Source organism: Coregonus clupeaformis, chromosome 7 (assembly GCF_020615455.1).
Source record: "Coregonus clupeaformis isolate EN_2021a chromosome 7, ASM2061545v1, whole genome shotgun sequence".
NCBI lineage: Eukaryota > Metazoa > Chordata > Actinopteri > Salmoniformes > Salmonidae > Coregonus > Coregonus clupeaformis.
The window spans coordinates 2,114,879-2,133,836 of NC_059198.1; the positions used below are offsets into that span (position 1 = coordinate 2,114,879).

The 18,958-nt window shown below is 40.7% G+C and overlaps 1 protein-coding gene across 3 annotated transcripts; it reads right to left on the reverse strand.

Annotated features, from left to right (window-relative positions):
- Positions 1–1,916: 1,916 nt before the first annotated feature.
- Positions 1,917–12,153, reverse strand: LOC121568729 (cytochrome P450 2K1). 3 transcript variants are annotated; one of them, XM_041879132.2, is made up of 9 exons: positions 11,803–12,150; positions 10,887–11,049; positions 9,830–9,979; positions 9,466–9,521; positions 8,316–8,495; positions 6,187–6,328; positions 5,218–5,402; positions 2,615–2,756; positions 1,917–2,502 (listed from the first exon to the last, which is right to left on the reverse strand). In XM_041879132.2, the coding sequence occupies exons 1-9, from the start codon at positions 12,004–12,006 to the stop codon at positions 2,315–2,317; spliced, it is 1,410 nt and encodes a 469-aa protein (XP_041735066.2). In that variant the 5' UTR covers positions 12,007–12,150; the 3' UTR covers positions 1,917–2,314. The 3 variants fall into 3 exon arrangements, with proteins under 3 accessions (XP_041735066.2, XP_041735065.2, XP_041735067.2); XM_041879131.2 differs by having other exon boundaries at positions 9,466–9,626; XM_041879133.2 differs by lacking the exon at positions 1,917–2,502 and adding an exon at positions 4,973–5,068 and having other exon boundaries at positions 2,663–2,756; positions 9,466–9,626; positions 11,803–12,153.
- Between the last annotated feature and the right edge of the window lie 6,805 nt (positions 12,154–18,958).

The following is an 18,958-nucleotide window of genomic DNA, read 5'->3' on the forward strand; positions in this document are numbered from 1 at the left end:
TTAATCAAGGATTCTAATATTTTAGCTAGGCTAAAAGTTTAGAAATAGGCTGATAATTAATTATTTAGGTCACAAGGGTCACCACCTTTGTGAAGGGGGACTACATGGGTCGCCTTCCAAACCTTTGGGATAGTACCAGATATAATTGTCAGGTTAAAAATATGGGTTAATGATTCAGCAATCAGGAGGGAAGAGAGCTGCAGCCAAAATGGATCAAGCATATCAGCCCCAGTGGATTTTTTTTTACATCAATTTTAAGCGAGGCATCTAGCACATCACAAATAGTAAATTGTTTAAATGAAAACAAAGATTCACTAGAAGTTGACGGGTTAACCGTTGAGTCAGCTAGAGCCTGGCAGAGGGAAGAGCAGTCGGTTGACTGACCAGGGTCAACTACACCATATTTTCTCTCAAATAAAAAGCCTACCAAGATAAAATGATGATTAAAAGCATCACTTATCCAATTCTTCTCAGTTATAATGCCAGAGTCAGACAGAACCTTGCTTAGGCAGGGAAGAGGAGGAATGTGTACGCTTCAGTGTATTTACTGTTTTCTGAAATGTAGAAAGATCACCAGCAGAGTCTGAGATGGAGCTTAAAAAGTAGCTAGATATAGCTTTCTTAATCGAGATACTACATCTGTTTCTCAATTGTCTGAAAGATTGCCAGTCCACTATGGAGTCAGTTGTCCTTGATTTGGCCCAGGCCTGATTTCTCATATGAATGAGCTCAGAGAACTCAGAAGAAAACCAAGGGTTCGATCTATCTTTGACTCTGAATTGTTTAAAAGGGGCGTGTTTATCTGCTACAGGAATAAATATGGAGGAGACATTTTCTAGAGCCAACTCATGGTCAGGAATACAGGAGACAGTGGTTAAATCAGAGTAGAACATTTTTTATTTTATTTTATTTAACCTTTATTTAACCAGGTAGGCCAGTTGAGAACAAGTTCTCATTTACAACTGCGACCTGGCCAAGATAAAGCAAAGCAGTGCGATAAAAACAACACAGAGTTACATGTCATGTAAAAACCCTTAAGCAGAAAACTGCTACATTTCTCTTCTTAATTAAACGAGGATTAGTATTTTGCTGTTTTGTATCTCTTAATACATACTATGGGACAATAATCACTGAGATCATATGCAAATACTCCACTAGACAAATATTTATGGGGGTTATTAGTAAGAATTAAATCAATCAATGAAGAGTTAACAGGGTTTTTCACGTTTGGCCATGTGGGTTTTGAGATCAATTGAGTCAGATAAAAATCAATGCATATCATCTTAAATTGATCTGATAGCCAATCCAGAGTCAAATCCCCTAAAATGACCAACTCCGAAGACAGAAAAGGTGTTAAACACTCAGATATAGCACCAATAGCATCCGCCATGGCAGCAGGGGGGCGGTACATCCCAGCAACAAATAAATGTGTTTTCTGGTTTATGGACAAATCTACAACAGGAGGTCAAATTTCTTGGGAAAATATTTAAAGATTGGGACGCCATGAAAGATTTTAAACATATGGCCACACCTTCCCTTTCTGTAATCTGTCACATCTAAATACATTATAATAATTTACTTCAATTTCTTTATCAGAGAAAGAACCATTTAATCATGTTTCTGAGAGAACCAGAATGTCAGGACATGAGTCCTGTAACCAAATGTCAATTGTGTCCATTTTTTAAATCATACTCATGGTCTGGTGGAGTATACAAAATAGGTCAACTTTGAGCACCTTTATCTCTTGAATGTTTTGTCATTCAGCTCCAAAAAGTCACTTTCTGAGCACTTTGACAATGGGCAAATATGTATGGAAGGTTTCATTCAAATCCAAAAGGGTGCTGTCAAAAAACTGATTGAATTCTAATGGATTTATCCTGATGTCAGACTGTTTTATTAATGGTTGAAGCGAAGGAGAAGTTTTATAAACTTGCTTTATTCTTAACAGGAACATCTTGTTAACAGGCAGGCAGATGCAACTGCACTCAGAACGTGTTTGGGCTGCGTCCCAATAGTCTAACAATGATTAGCAATACTGCAGACCGATGCTGAAAATGAAGTAAAATAAACTTTACTCTATAAAAGTATGTTCGACTACTGTGGTCTTCCGTGCAATTAGATCTAAAAAGATATTGGAAGTAGCCTATGAACCGATCATAAACAAAATATAATAATGTTTGTGTGTGTCGCGCAAACTCATTTCTGGGATTGGTTATTATGATGGTGCATTTAATATGTAGTGTAGTGGTTTCAATGCATATTAGCTTGTTTGTTTGTCCCACCAATATTTTCATGTTAAAATTGTCATTGCTTCTCAGACCCGGCTCACAGCACAGAGCTGGTGAGGTGAAGGATTGAGCGTGAACCCCACGGATGGTGTGAGGTCCAGATCATCCTCTGTTACTCCAGGAGGAGGAGAGAAACTAAAGCGCTGCAGGAGGGAGGTGAAGAAGAGGAAGAGCTCCATCCTGGCCAGACTCTCCCCCAGACACACCCTACGACCTGCGAGAGAGACCAAAGATATAGAAAATAGCATGAAGTCTGTCCAAAAGGCTACCACAGTTTCTCTACTTCTTGCAATGAAATACATTGTTATATGATGAAGTTGATATACCTGCAGAAAAGGCCATGAAGGCGTCCCTCTTGATGAATCGTCCCTGCTCATCCAGAAAGTGGGAGGGGTTAAAGGTGTGGGGGCTCTCCCATTCACTATCGTCCTGTAGGACGGACGTCAGTAGAGGAATCACAGACGTCCCCTGCAGTGAGAGTGAAGCTTAGGACCGCTTATTTTCAGAGTAAAAGTGATGAGTGATGAAACTTGGTTTAATAAATGTGCACACTCAAAAGGAGTGCACACTCAAAAGGAGTGGATTGCAATTTCAGGCAGAATTATATATTTCTTAATGGCATGCCCATATTCCAATATTTCACAATAATGTGTTGTGATCTGGAGCGCGGCTTTTTGCATCCCCCAAATTGTCCAAATGTGGAATCCGTACCCTTACCGATATCATGGACAGTAATGGTTTGAGAACATTCCAAGATTTGAAAGATGCATACACGTTACCAGGCAACTAACTTTTTCTATATTTACAACTAAAGTCAGCTATGCTGGCCTATGGAGTCCCTTGAGAAACCCAACTACCGAACCATCCAGTCACGGGATTTATAAATAAATTATCTGGGCTCCCAAAAGGACTGATCTCTATAATATACAATATCTCACAAAAGTGAGTACACCCTTCACATTTTTGTAAATATTTGAGTATATCTTTTCATGTGACAACACTGAAGAAATGACGCTTTGCTACAATGTAAAGTAGTGAGTGTACAGCTTGTATAACAGTGTACATTTGCTGTCCCCTCAAAATAACTCAACACACAGCCATTAATGTCTAAACCGCTGGCAACAAAAGTGAGTACACCCCTAAGTGAAAATGACCAAATTGGGCCCAATTAGCCATTTTCCCTCCCCGGTGTCATGTGACTCGTTAGTGTTACAAGGTCTCAGGTGTGAATGGGGAGCAGGTGTGTTACATTTGGTGTCATCGCTCTCACACTCCCTCATACTGGTCACTGGAAGTTCAACATGGCACCTCGTGGCAAAGAACTCTCTGAGGATCTGAAAAAATGAATTGTTGCTCTACATTAAGATGGCCTGGGCTATAAGAAGATTGCCAAGACCCTGAAACTGAGCTGCAGCACGGTGGCCAAGACCATACAGCGGTTTAACAGGACAGGTTCCACTCAGAACAGGCCTCGCCATGGTCGACCAAAGAAGTTGAATGCACGTACTCGGCGTCATATCCAGAGGTTGTCTTTGGGAAATAGACGTGTGAGTGCTGCCAGCATTGCTGCAGAGGTTGAAGGGGTGGGGGGTCAGCCTGTCAGTGCTCAGACCATACGCCGCACACTGCATCAAATTGGTCTGCATGGTTGTCGTCCCAGAAGGAAGCCTCTTCTAAAGATGATGCACAAGAAAGCCCGCAAACAGTTTGCTGAAGACAAGCAGACTAAGGACATGGATTACTGGAACCATGTCCTGTGGTGTGATGAGACCAATATAAACTTCTTTGGTTCAGATGGTGTCAAGCATGTGTGGCGGCAACCAGGTGAGGAGTACAAAGACAAGTGTGTCTTGCCTACAGTCAAGCATGGTGGTGGGAGTGTCATGGTCTGGGGCTGCATGTGTGCTGCCGGCACTGGGGAGCTACAGTTCATTGAGGGAACCATGAATGCCAACATGTACTGTGACATACTGAAGCAGAGCATGATCCCCTCCCTTCGGAGACTGGGCCTCAGAGCAGTATTCCAACATGATAACGACCCCAAACACACCTCCAAGACGACCACTGCCTTGCTAAAGAAGCTGAGGGTAAAGGTGATGGACTGGCCAAGCATTTCTCCAGACCTAAACCCTATTGAGCATCTGTGGGGCATCCTCAAACGGAAGGTGGAGGAGTGCAAGGTCTCTAACATCCACCAGCTCCGTGATGTCGTCATGGAGGAGTGGAAGAGGACTCCAGTGGCAACCTGTGAAGCTCTGGTGAACTCCATGCCCAAGTGGGTTAAGGCAGTGCGGGAAAATATGGTGGCCACACAAAATATTGACACTTTCGGCCCAATTTTGACATTTTCACTTAGGGGTGTACTCATTTTTGTTGCCAGCGGTTTAGACATTAATGGCTGTGTGTTGTGTTATTTTGAGGGAACAGCAAATTTACACTGTTAGACAAGCTGTACACTCACTACTTTACATTGTAGCAAAGTGTCATTTCTTCAGTGTTGTCACATGAAAAGATATACTCAAATATTTACAAAAATGTGAGGGGTGTACTCACTTTTGTGAGATACTGTATAAACAACTTTTGGAAAGCTCATATTCTGAGATAGCCATTAAAAAAGTATGGTCCACAGATCTAATTCAATCTGAACAATCCTTTAACTGGAACAGAATATAGAAAAATATGACCTTGGCATCCCGTAATCCGAACCATCAATTTATACAGGCGGGGTGGGAGGCATGGTTTCCAGGTGGGGAGAGAGGATGCGGGCGGATGGATGGGTACTGAGGGGGGGAATGGGTTGGGGTTATCTTTGTATGCATTTATTTTATAGTTTTTTGAACCTGTAACCTCCCTTCGAAAAAAAAAAGACAATACGAAAAAAAAAAGTTGGTCACAAACTAAAACAGATTTGGACAGCCAGGTATCTGACCTTTTTGATGAAATATCCCTGGAAGGTGACGTCTCGGCTGGTGGTGTGAGGGATGGCCATGGGTGCAATGTTGGCCAGTCTCTGGGTCTCGTGGATCACTGCAACAGTGTAGGGCAGGTTCTTCCTGTCCTCTACCAAGGGCTGACGACTTCCTATGACCCTGCTGATCTCCTCCTGGACCCGGTCTGAGACAGAATGGAGGGAGGGGTTGGAGTTACTGCAGTGAAACGTACACTGAGTATACAAAACATTAAAAACACCTGCTCTTTCCATAACATAGACTGACCAGGTGAATCCAGGTGAAAGCTATGATTCCTTATTGATGTCTCTTGTTAAATCCACTTCAATCAGTGTAGATGAAGGGGAGGAGACAGCTTTAAAAAATATTTTTGAGACAATTGAGACATGGATTGTGTATTTGTGCCATTCAGAGGGTGAACGAATTGAGGCTGTTCTGAGGGCAAAAGGGGGGGTGGGTGGATTACACACACACAGATATAAAACAGTAAAGCACTCATGGTGTTACAAGTTATAAACATTGGCAAAGGGCCAAATTGAAGCATAGATTATAAACCTGAGTTAACGTTTAACCTTTGTTAACACAGCCATCCTTATCTAGTTTCATAATCTATGCTTCAATTTGGCCCTTTGCCAATGTTTATAACTTGTAACACCATGAGTGCTTTACTGTTTTATATCTGTGTGTGTGTAATCTGTGTGTGTGTGTAATCTGTGTGTGTGTGTGTGTGTGTCACAGGTGGCTGGTGGCACCTTAATTGGGGAGGACGGGCTGGAACAGAATTAATGCAACGGTATCAAACACATGGTTTCCATATGTTTGATACCATTCCATTTACTCCATTCCAGCCATTATTATGAGCCGTCTTCCCCTCAGCAGCCTCCTGTGGTGTGTATGTGTGTGTGTGTGTGCGCGTGCGTGCGTTCGTTTGTGTTTATATAAATCCTTACCCTGTATATGGCGGTACTTGGCCATTAGCAGCAGACCCCAGCGCAGGGTTGTCCCGGTGGTGTCGGTACCAGCACCGAACAGGTTAGCAACACTAAATACCAGGTTGTTGTCATGGTAGAGAGAATCCATATTGCCAGATTCCTAACAGAAACAGACCCGCAGATGACATATGAATTATGTACAAAAATTACTTAAGGAGTTCACAGATTTGATTCGGTTTTATTAGGACCCCCATTTGCCGACATCAATGGCGACAGCTAGTCTTACTGGGGTCCAACACATAACAAAAAAGACATTACAGACAAAAGAATGTACAATTTACATACATTTAAAAACATGAACATGTAGTGTGCCTGTGTGCGTCTATCAGTTACACATACACGTCAGTACATACACACACAAAGTAGGTAACATGGGGAGAGGCGTTGTGCCGTAAGGTGTTGCTTTATTTGTTTTTTTAAACCTGGTTTGCTGTTCACATGCGCAATATGAGATGGAAGGGAGTTCCATGCAATCATGTCTCTGTATAATACTGTACGTTTCCTTGAATTTGTTCTGGACTGGGGTAAAGGCTTCCGCATGCTTTGGTTCAGCTTGCTCCTAGTCGAACTCCGCCAGGAGAACCAAGCGAGTTTGCTTGCATACTCCCTTAAAAGAAAAACGAGAAAAAGCGGCAATAGTACTGTTTGTCCATCTTGAGACGGCATAGCCAGTATACACTTCCTGAAAAGAGTCTGAATTAATCTCAAGAAATCTGTCATAAATGTTTACGTTTTTCGCCGAGGAGATCTTAGTCGCGCAATTTTACATCTAACTAAGATGTTTGGGGCAGTATCGAGTCGTCTATCGTTGAATGACAACAAACACTCAATTGAATAGTGGCTATTGTTGACCAATGACCGACAAAGGGACATAGACTTTGGCTCCCGAACTTCGGCTGCCCTCGAGAAAAAATGTTGTGCAGGAAAGAATCCCTATATATCTGCACAAACTGTTCAGAACTGTTTCGGATGGGAAGCATGCAGATGCCTTAAGTGTGTGTGTCAGTGCTGTGTGTAAATTGACTATGCAAACAATTTGGAATTTCCAACACATTAATGTTTCTTATAAAAGGACTTGCTTTGTGGAGTGTGGTGTCAAAAAAGCAGAGCATCTCTTTATCACAGACAGAACTCTCCCCATCTTTACAACCATTGAATCAATATGTTTTGACCATGACAGTTTACAGTCTAAAATAACACCAAGTAATTTAATCTCCTCAACTTGCACACTAAAATAATAGGCTTTAGAGGAGGGAGGTGAACCTGCAACCACAACACTTCAATAACACTTGACATGAGATCCTCTCTAAGCCTTACAGGGATATGGCTCTGAATATGTACTGCAACACCTCCCCCATAGGCATTCCTGTCGCTTCTGTAGATGTTATATCCTTGTATTGCTACTGCTGTATCATAAAAGGAATTATCTAAGTGAGTCTCAGAAATGGCTACTATATTAATGTTATCTGATGTTAGCAAGTTATTGATTTTATTAACCTTATTTCTAAGGCTACATATTTTAATATGGGCTATTGATAGCCCTTTCCTGGGTGGTTTATCAGAGATAGACATAACATGGAAAATAACAAACAAAGCAAACAAAACAGATAATCAACACATTCTTTTAAATCAGCTTGAGGAACTGTTTTAGTGTTTGAGTCTCTGTGAGTTTACATGTGATTCTACTGATACGGAGAAAACTCTAGTTCTATCCTCCCTCAGCTGGGGAATTTGGTTCCAGGATGCTGATTGTCCAAAAGCCGTGGTATTTTAGACAATATACCATGGGTATGACGCAGAATTACTTGTTTACTGTTCTAATTATGTTGGTAACCAATTTATAATACCAACAAGGCGCCTCTGGGTTTTGTGGTATATGGCCAATATACCACGGCTAAGGGGTGTATACAGGCACTGCGCTTCGCGTCGTGCCTAAGAAGAGCCCTTAGCTGTGGTAAATTGGCCATATACCACACCCCCTCGGACCTTATTGATTAATTATATTCTGTATAGTTATACTGAGCAATATTGATGCAACACTTTGTTATGTATGAGTGAGATGCAGATTCTGCATGAACTCTTCTTACCTCCAGGGTCTGCTTTCGGACAAGGAATGAGTCCACAAAGCCTCTACACATCTGAGGGTTCAGAGTCTCTTTCAGGCCTCTCACCAGCTCTGTCACCTCCATCTTCATATCAGCAACATTCTTTTTCAGACGCGTCAGGTTCTTTATCCACGGGCCCAACCAGGGAAACATGTTGTACATCTATACAGAGAGGTAGAATACACATTAAAACTATATTTTCATATCTGCTTATATTAATTAATTATAACATTACTACATACAACATAGCACACCATACCATACCACATAACTATAATTAGATTATTAAATACATAAATACAAATGTAATTATATATTTTATATATAAATTAAATATATATGCATAAATATGTAATTATTAGTGGTGGGCACCAATATTGATCATTCAATATGATATCGATATCGTTTTATGTTGATATGAGCAAGGCATATTGTAATATCGGTTTGTTCTTTTTACTATTCTGTAAAAAGTATACATTACTTTTCGTGCATACACGAAATCCTCTAACAGACTTTCTCACAGGCTCTCAACTTAGCATATTTAACTGCCTGTTGATGGTCCATCAACTGTGGATGGGCTTCCTATTGTATTCAAGCTGGTTAGTTAGCTATAATATAGGCCTCCCTAACTAACCAGCTTGAATACAATATTATGCTACCAGAACATTCACACCTGGCCCAATGGACAACCTGCAAACAGTTGTCTGAACTTCAAAGAGCCATGGAAGTGAACAGAAAAGTGAACATTCACACAGTTGCAATGTATTTTATATAAACCGATATGATATCGATATGGAATCAAATAATGCAACTGATATTGATATAGATTTTGTATATCGGTGCCCATATTATACACAATATTATTTACAATTCTATAGTTTGTAAAAAATATTTTTTTTGTCATTTAGCAGATGCTCTTATCCAGAGCGACTTACAGTTAGTGCATTCATCTTAAGATAGCTAGGTGGGACAACCACATATCACAGGCATAGTAAGTACACTTTTCCTCAATAAAGTAGCTATCAGCAAAGTCAGGTATTCTGTTTCCTAGTTGTATTGATTGCACTGAGACAGCCATTATTTATTTAGAAAATACAGTAAAAACAGAATGGCCTGAATGAGCAGACTGTACCTGAATTGATGCGGAGCCTGTAAGGTGTATGGTCTCATTGGCCCTATCTGCCATGCCTGTGAATAGGGGGTCAGTGTATTCAAACCTGCTGCCATAGACAATGGCCGAGATTATGTTGGAGACGGCATAAATCACAGGCTGTGCTGTGTCAAATGCCTTACCTGCGATAGACAAAACATCTAATAAATTACAAAATAAGCTTTCCAGAACCCAGACGATCACTTAGAAAGCCAAATAGCTGTTTACTAATAATATGGTTAAAAATAGCCCGATTTTTAACCAGGCAATTAGGCCTACACATCACCTAGAAATAAATCATGCTACTTCTACTACTACAGTGTAGAGATACCTATATTGCTCTTACCGTCATGTTTTTCAAACACTTCAATCAGGTAAGGGATTTCCTCTAAGATTTTGTCTTCACTCCCTTTGTTGCCCATCCCAAAGTCTCTAAGGTTTGTCAGGGCAAAGCGCCTCATCTCTTTCCATGAGTCTCCATTGGCAAACAGAATCCCTGTAAAGAAGGTTGTTTGTTTCCATGACAATTCAAAGTGTAATAATAATAATAAAGTAATATATACATTAATAAAATATATGCCATTTACTATAATATGCCATTTAATAATTAACATGTACCAAGAAAATGTATAATCTGCCAAATTATCTCTGCACCCTTTCTGGTCATGATCATCTGTAACTATTTAAGACATCTTATACATTTATATTATTTGCAGAGGATTAGAAGAAGAACATTTGATGGAATTGTGGAAACAGCCTGATCTCTGCATTCACCATTCTAGTCTGAAATGTCAGAAATTAGTGGTATTATTCAAAACGAACTTGTCAGCAATTTGAACACTTTCAACCAATCAGAGGACAGCCTAATTCAAGCACAGTATTTGGCAGCATTGGTTTTTGTCCTAAACCCAACCACTGTTTCTGAGAGGGCGCTGATTGGACCAGCCATTTTCTGGTTTATTCCAAACGCCCATCTATTGGAGAAAGGAAAGGCTAATACATGCAGTAAAACATAATGGTGAATGCAGCAATCAAGCTGGTTCCACCAGGCTAAAATAAGACTTTTAAGAGCTTGTAATGCATTTCATATCCAACTCATCTCAAAGTGTCTGAAATTGATTGTGTAGCTCAATAAAGTTGCTTTAAAGTAAATGTCCAGTGAAAATCTCACTTTTAAAAGTTCATATTCTGTTAACTCATACCCACATAATGTTGTTGACTCATCCTATACTTGCATTTGTGGCCAAAGCATAAATTGGAGAACAAACAAATGCATGGATTGCTGTCTTAGCTTGTTCACAGACTGCTTACAGGGTAAGGAAACCAATAAGACATGTTGTAATTTGGGTGAACTATCCCTTTAAGAATGTGACCTAGCCAGAATACGAGTAAAATATCATTACCATGTCCTTGGTTGATATCATAGAACACAGGAGTGATGTCCCTGTCCCCAAAGTCCTCTGCCTGGTTGACCAGCGCCTGCTTGACCGTCTTGTATCCTGCCAGAACAACCACTTTCTTGGGTCCAAAGTGAACCGTGAAGATGGAGCCATATTTATTGGCGAGCTGGACAGATAAAGCATACATAAAGTACACCATAGACTCAGTTATGTCTCGTAATGATATATGAATAAGCACAAAACTGGCTTGTTTGACATGTTTCAGTCAAGAAACAGCGTGAAGACAGTGGTTTACAGTTGAAGTCAGACCTAGGTTCAAATACTATTCACTGTAATTTAATTACTTACAAAAACATTTAGCATTTAGACGAAGTTTCTTATTGGAAATACATTTGGAAAGTATTGGCATGTAATGTATTTACAACTACTTGTCTTTTATTTGAAGTAGTTGTTTTCTGCTCTGTATTAGAAAATACTCAAAAACACAGAAAAGTGTCAAAAACAAATACTTACATACTCTATGTATTTGAACCCTGGTCTGTTTTGTTAACAAGATCCCTGAAGGGATATTCCTAGGGTGCATCTCAATAGTCTAAAGTGGCCTCTCATCTCTTTGCTTGCAAGGCTTTGGTCACCGTCACAAAGTATTTTGTCCATAGCCTGGTCCCAGCAAAAAACAGATATGGGACCATGCTACTTGGGCAGGACATATCTATTGAAATACACTACAGAATAGAATATTAAACAACATTAACCAGCTAAAAGCATGCACAGAGTTAATTCTATCAGTTTACTTACTGAACTTTTAAAACCTGGTGAAATAGCAAGAAAACTATAAAGTGAGATAAAACAATCTCATAGATCATATCAACAACCTCAACATGGTTTTCTATAAAAGCAACGCATTACTTCTTCTTACCTCACAGAGAGTGCGGTAGGGCCTGTTGAGATCCAGCTGGAGCATGTTGCCAAGCAGGGGCAGTGGCCTGGGTCCTGGAGGCTCCTTCCCCTGTTCCTCAGCGCTGGAACCAGAAGAACGGAGGTAGAGGACAAGGAGAAACAGCACAGCCCCCAGCAGTGTCATCGTGCTTGATGTCTGGAGAATACCTTCTATAAGAGACATCTTCAAATTGAGCTCTTAAACCTTATACTGGGCTAAAAAGACACAACACACTATGCTCTGTTATGGAACAAGTGTTTGTGCTCAGAGAACTTCCACGACAACAGCTTCCCCAAGGAATGCTATTTGTATAACCTCCCCACCCCACCCTATTGGTGCAGGATGAGAAGAGGGATGGTAACACCTCAGAGGAGGAGCTAAACAACAATCATATAATTGTGAAACTCACATGATCACACCTGCAGGTCATTGACAAACCCTCCATATGATTTGTTTCCTGGTCTTTCCAAAAACTGTAATACATCGAAAAGCATTTATATGCCCGGAGAAATGGAATGAGGGAAAACATTTTTTTAAATTATGCTGATAGACCAGATTGACACATATAAACTTTATTCGATCACCAGATGGATGGTGAGGACTATATAGGTAGAATGAGGTTAAATCTAATTATATTTGGGATTTGATTGTGTTACTAAAGATCTTCAGAAATCCCCCTCCATTGTCCATATAGTTTGAAAACTCAATAAACATCATATCAAAAATGTAATACATTACTGATTGACATATATTTCCATCTCCAATCATATATAATAACTTTTTAGCCACTTGAAAGTGTTCCACATTTGACATTTTATTTGTTTAGTGTGAGTCAATGATGATCAGGTAAATGGTCTGGTAAAACTATCTGCAGTGCAGACAGTGGGAGAAAGAACAGGTCAGGCAGGAACCCGATGATCCCTCTGCCGCTTGAGGTTACAAAGGTCAGTTTACACATTCCAAAGACAGAGTACATTTCCAATCTCTGTAAAAGTCTGAAAACCTCTTCTTGAATAGAGGGAAGCATAACTAACACAAGTCACCTTAGCCCTGCATATACAGATCGTTTATTAAAATACAATATTAAAAAGTATGCTTTTTCATCATAGTCCTATATTTTTTTGTATATTTCGTGTACTCTAAGGCAGAAGTCTACCCAAGAACGATTATGTTTGAATTACATTTAATTTTAATTAGGATTTTAGAGGATTTGAGTGGAAATCTGCTGCCCCACCCTCCCACTCTCGATGGGTTAGTTTGTCTTATCTCTCCTTAAACTTGATAAAATGAGGTTCACTACCCAAGGTGCTACTGACAAATCTAGAAAGGTATGGCAGGCTTTCATCTCATTTGTAATCAGATCCACATCTCTGGCTATTGAGTGACTATAGATTATTTAGGTTAGGAACCTAAAGGTGTACGTGCAAATCTATAGGTGAATGAGATAAATGCATTCTTTAAACAGCTAATCAGAGAAGTATTTGTGAGATTGGGGTTGTGAAAAAAAAGTATGACTGTGTATATAACACTGTGTATATAAAAGTATTCAAAACATTAAAAACACCAGGTGAATCCAGGTGAAAACTATGATCCCTTATTGATGTCACTTGTCAACGTCCCCCCCAACGGACAAGTGACATCATTAAGGGATCATAGGTTTCACCTGGATTCACCTGGTCAGATGGTGTTCTTAATGTTTTGAATACTCAGTGTATTATGTATAGGATTTGTCTTTAAAGACACATGGGTCTGTATGTCCATGTGTTTGCCCTGCCCTACAGCTACATCACCTCTGACATCTGCTTTCAGCTAAATGGATCACTGCTAGGCTGTGAGGAAAATATAAGCTCCCAGCCATCTGGTCTATAACAAAAATAACACAGAAATTCCCTGGATGTCAGGGGACAGATGGGCCATGAGGCAGAGCATGTCTGAGTACTATCATATTTGTACATATGCAAGTTTGTTTACGTCTGTATGTGTAACCTGTTTTTGAAGTCATGTTCAATCTTGATCATGGCATCAACAGGTTGTGGATGAACCGTGAATTCAGGAATACTCTCAGAGTATAAATTCCATGCTGCCCCTCCAGGAGTCCGCAATTTTTTAGCAAAATCAACAATTCCCTGCAAAATGTCAGAACTGCCGTAGCGAAATCAAGCATTTTTGCCCGCAAATATTTGTTTAAATACCTGTGAAATCCTGAAGGGACTGGCTTATTATTGGTATTATTATAATTTTTTATCAAAAATAGCGCTATTAAATTGCCAGAGCAATATATTGTAAGTCTACATGTTTGACTAGTGGGCAAGAAGTGCAATCACTCAATGGGGATTCAAATTTAAAAAAGTATAAAAAACATGTGTGATTGACACCCAAATAGGATTTTTGTTGTTGGACGAAAGGAATTCAGCTCAAAATTACTTTAGTTTAGGAAATCTGTTCCCAAATACTCCCACAAATAAATAGACATACAGGTAACTGCCAAAATAAAGGAAGCACCAATATAAAGTGTCTTAATAGGGTGTTGGGCCACCACAAGCCAGAACAGCTTCAATGCACCTTGGCATAGATTCTACAAGTGTCTGGGACTCTATTGGAGGGATGCGACACCATTCTTCCACAAGAAATTCCATCATTTGGTGTTTTGTTTATGGCGGTGGAAAACACAGTCTCAGGCGCCACTCCAGAATCTCCCATAAGAGCTAAATTGGGTTGAGATCTGATGACTGAGACGGCCATGGCATGTGGTTTACATCATTTTCATGCTCATCAAACCATTCACTGATCACTCGTGCCCTGTGGATAGGGACATTGTCATCCTATGGAGGCATAGCCATGGCATCTAATGGCCTGCCCAGCATTTTTGTACATGACCCTAAGCATGATGGGATGTTATTTGTTTGATTAACTCAGGAACCACACCTGTGTGGAAGCACCTGCTTTCGATATACTTTGTATCCCTCATGTACTTGTGCTTACATTATTTTGGCAGTTACATGTATGTGATCTGTCTCAATGTAATCAAGGTATGAAATTATTATGGTATTGTCAAATATAATATCTGCTTGGGCTTACTTGCGGTCAGTGTGCAATGTACAAATTATAACAATTATGTTCCGGCCCAACGACCATCTGCTCAAGAAAAAATCATCCTGCGGCTGAATGTAGTTCCCTACCGTCCTGGTCTAACCAGTGTGGAAATACACTTTTGGCCCAAACTCTCTCTTCTGCAATATTGCCTCAAAAATTGCCGGTGTATCATGGGCTTCCGATGTGCTGCCATTATGGGAGGCTGATTACGTCCAAACTCTGCAAACAACACACAACAGTCGAAACGTAGGTTACTTTCTGTCAAAAAGGTGTGATTGCTGAGGGTTGTGAAACAGGGTTATTTAACATATGATGTAAAGTCTGGTAGAACCTGACCCAGGAGGCAGGACTTAAATCCTGCCTGTGATCATTGACAATTCTTAATCATACATAGCTCCCTGTTAACCAGCAAGTGAATAGACAACTTGTCTCAAAAGAGCTAGGGGGAAGTTGGAGAAGAAATGGTATAGAGGAGGTGTGTTACTTTTTGGAACAGTCTTTTCACTCACGGGGTACAGTAGACCCCCCCCCCCCAGAAGCCTCTGCAAGGGTCTATCTTTTGATATCTAGATGAGCAAGGCATATCATAGCGGTTTATCCTTGCTGTTAACCTACACTATATATACATGACTGTTCATGTAGGCACAAAACTCTCTCACAGATCTTTTCAAAGGCTCTCAACTTACTTAATTGTCTGCTGATGGTTGATATTCAAACTGGTTAGGTAGGTTTAGCCTCCCAGAGTATTCACACCTGAGTAAAGCCAGTGTGTCTATGTGTGCGGGTGACTCAACACTATACAGTACCAGTCAAAAGTTTTAGAACACCTACTCATTCAAGGGTTTTTCTTAATTTTTGCTATTTTCTACATTGTAAAATAATAGTGAATACATCAAAACTATGAAATAACACATAAGGCATCATGTAGAAACCAAAAAGTGTTAAACAAATCAAAATATATTTGAGATTCTTCAAATAGCCACCCATTGCCTTGATGACAGCTTTGCACACTCTTGGCATTCTCTCAACCAGCTTCACCTGGAATGCTTTTCCAACAGTCTTAAAGTTCCCACATTTGCTGAGTACTTGTTGGCTGTTTTTCCTTCACTCTGCGGTCCGACTCATCCCAAACCATCTCAATTTGGTTGAGGTCGGGGGATTGTGGAGGCCAGGTCATCTGATGCAGCACTCCATCACTTTCCTTCTTGGTAAAATAGCCCTTACACAGCCTGGAGGTGTGTTGGGTCATTGTCCTGTTGAAAAACAAATGATAGTCCCAGTAAGCCCAGACCAGATGTGATGGCGTATCACTGCAGAATGCTGTGGTAGCCATGCTGGTTTATTATGTTCCGGCCCAACGACCATCTGCTCAAGAAAAAATCATCCTGCGGCTGAATGTAGTTCCCTACCGTCCTGGTCTAACCAGTGTGGAAATACACTTTTGGCCCAAACTCTCTCTTCTGCAATATTGCCTCAAAAATTGTCGGTGTATCATGGGCTTCCGATGTGCTGCCATTATGGGAGGCTGATTACGTCCAAACTCTGCAAACAACACACAACAGTCGAAACGTAGGTTACTTTCTGTCAAAAAGGTGTGATTGCTGAGGGTTGTGAAACAGGGTTATTTAACACATGATGTAAAGTCTGGTAGAACCTGACCCAGGAGGCAGGACTTAAATCCTGCCTGTGATCATTGACAATTCTTAATCCTACATAGCTCCCTGTTAACCAGCAAGTGAATAGACAACTTGTCTCAAAAGAGCTAGGGGGAAGTTGGAGAAGAAATGGTATAGAGGAGGTGTGTTACTTTTTGGAACAGTCTTTTCACTCACGGGGTACAGTAAACCCCCCCCCCCAGAAGCCTCTGCAAGGGTCTATCTTTTGATATCTAGATGAGCAAGGCATATCATAGCGGTTTATCCTTGCTGTTAACCTACACTATATATTACATGACTGTTCATGTAGGCACAAAACTCTCTCACAGATCTTTTCAAAGGCTCTCAACTTACTTAATTGTCTGCTGATGGTTGATATTCAAACTGGTTAGGTAGGTTTAGCCTCCCAGAGTATTCACACCTGAGTAAAGCCAGTGTGTCTATGTGTGCGGGTGACTCAACACTATACACTACCAGTCAAAAGTTTTAGAACACCTACTCATTCAAGGGTTTTTCTTAATTTTTGCTATTTTCTACATTGTAAAATAATAGTGAATACATCAAAACTATGAAATAACACATAAGGCATCATGTAGAAACCAAAAAAGTGTTAAACAAATCAAAATATATTTGAGATTCTTCAAATAGCCACCCATTGCCTTGATGACAGCTTTGCACACTCTTGGCATTCTCTCAACCAGCTTCACCTGGAATGCTTTTCCAACAGTCTTAAAGTTCCCACATTTGCTGAGTACTTGTTGGCTGTTTTTCCTTCACTCTGCGGTCCGACTCATCCCAAACCATCTCAATTTGGTTGAGGTCGGGGGATTGTGGAGGCCAGGTCATCTGATGCAGCACTCCATCACTTTCCTTCTTGGTAAAATAGCCCTTACACAGCCTGGATGTGTGTTGGGTCATTGTCCTGTTGAAAAACAAATGATAGTCCCAGTAAGCCCAGACCAGATGTGATGGCGTATCGCTGCAGAATGCTGTGGTAGCCATGCTGGTTAAGTGTGCCTTGAATTCTAAATAAATCACAGACAGTGTCACCAGCAAAGCACCCCCACACGATTACACCTCCTCCTCCATGCTTTACGGTGGGAACTACACATGCGGAGATCAGCCGTTCACCCACACCGCGTGTTACAAAGACACGGCGGTTGGAACCAAACATCTCCATTTTGGACTCCAGACCAAAGGACAAATTTCCACCAGTCTAATGTTCATTGACCGTGTTTCTTGGCCCAAGCAAGTCTCTTCTTCTTATTGGTGTCCTTTACTAGGGGTTTCTTTGCAGCAATTCGACCATGAAGGCCTGATTCACACAGTCTCCTCTGAACAATTGATGTTGAGATGTGTCTGTTAATTGAACTCTGTGAAGCGTTTATTTGGGCTGCAATTTCTGAGGCTGGTAACTCTAATGAACTGATCCTCTGCAGCAGAGGTAACTCTGGGTCTTCCATTCCTGTGGCGGTCCTCATGAGAGCCAGTTTCATCATAGCGCTTGATGGTTTTTGCAACTGCACTTGAAGAAAGTTCTTGAAATGTTCCGTATTGACTGACCTTCATGTCTTAAAGTAATGATGGACGTTTCTCTTTGCTTATTTGAGCTCTTCTTGACATAATATGGATTTGGTCTTTTACCAAATAGGGCTATGTTCTGTATACCTTTTTTTGTAAGGGAATCCAGCATCCTAACAGTGCACTGTGCACCCGCCATCTTTCCTTTCCAATTTGCAAGAGGCTGAAACCAGAGATCTGTATATAATGACGAGATGCTCATGTCTCCGCCCTAGCAATAGGAATCTTTGTCCCAAAGGCCGAAAGGCAGGCGACAAGCTTAGGTCAGCATATTATTCCCATAGAAACGCATTGGGTTTATACTGGACAGATTTTGGCGAGAGTGATTCCTCTCGCTTCGCCTCTTCCTCTCTGCTGAGAGTATATCTCTGGAGAAAGCATCCAAGCGAGCGAAACAGTGCTCCTGTATATGTAGCCCATGTATCTGATGGTGTCTGGCCAGAAATAGTATGACATGCCATACTCTTTTGGTCCAGACAGTATCAGGTACATGGTCTACACATACTGAGACAAGAGGGGGCGCTATTTCGCTCGCTCGGATGCTTTAACTGAGATTGATGCGTCTTTTTGTTGGCGCGCGTCTCAGTCAAATAAATGATCAATATTTTATTTGGACGGGCAAGGAGGTACGGTATGGTGGGCCAGGCCCCCTAAGGCCCGCCCATAACGCCTGCCCTGGATTTAATTTGTAATCAGATCCACATCTCTGGCTGTTGAGTGACTATAGATTATTTAGGTTAGGAACCTAAAGGTGTACGCGCAAATCTATAGGTGAATGAGATAAATGTGTTCTTTACACAGCTAAT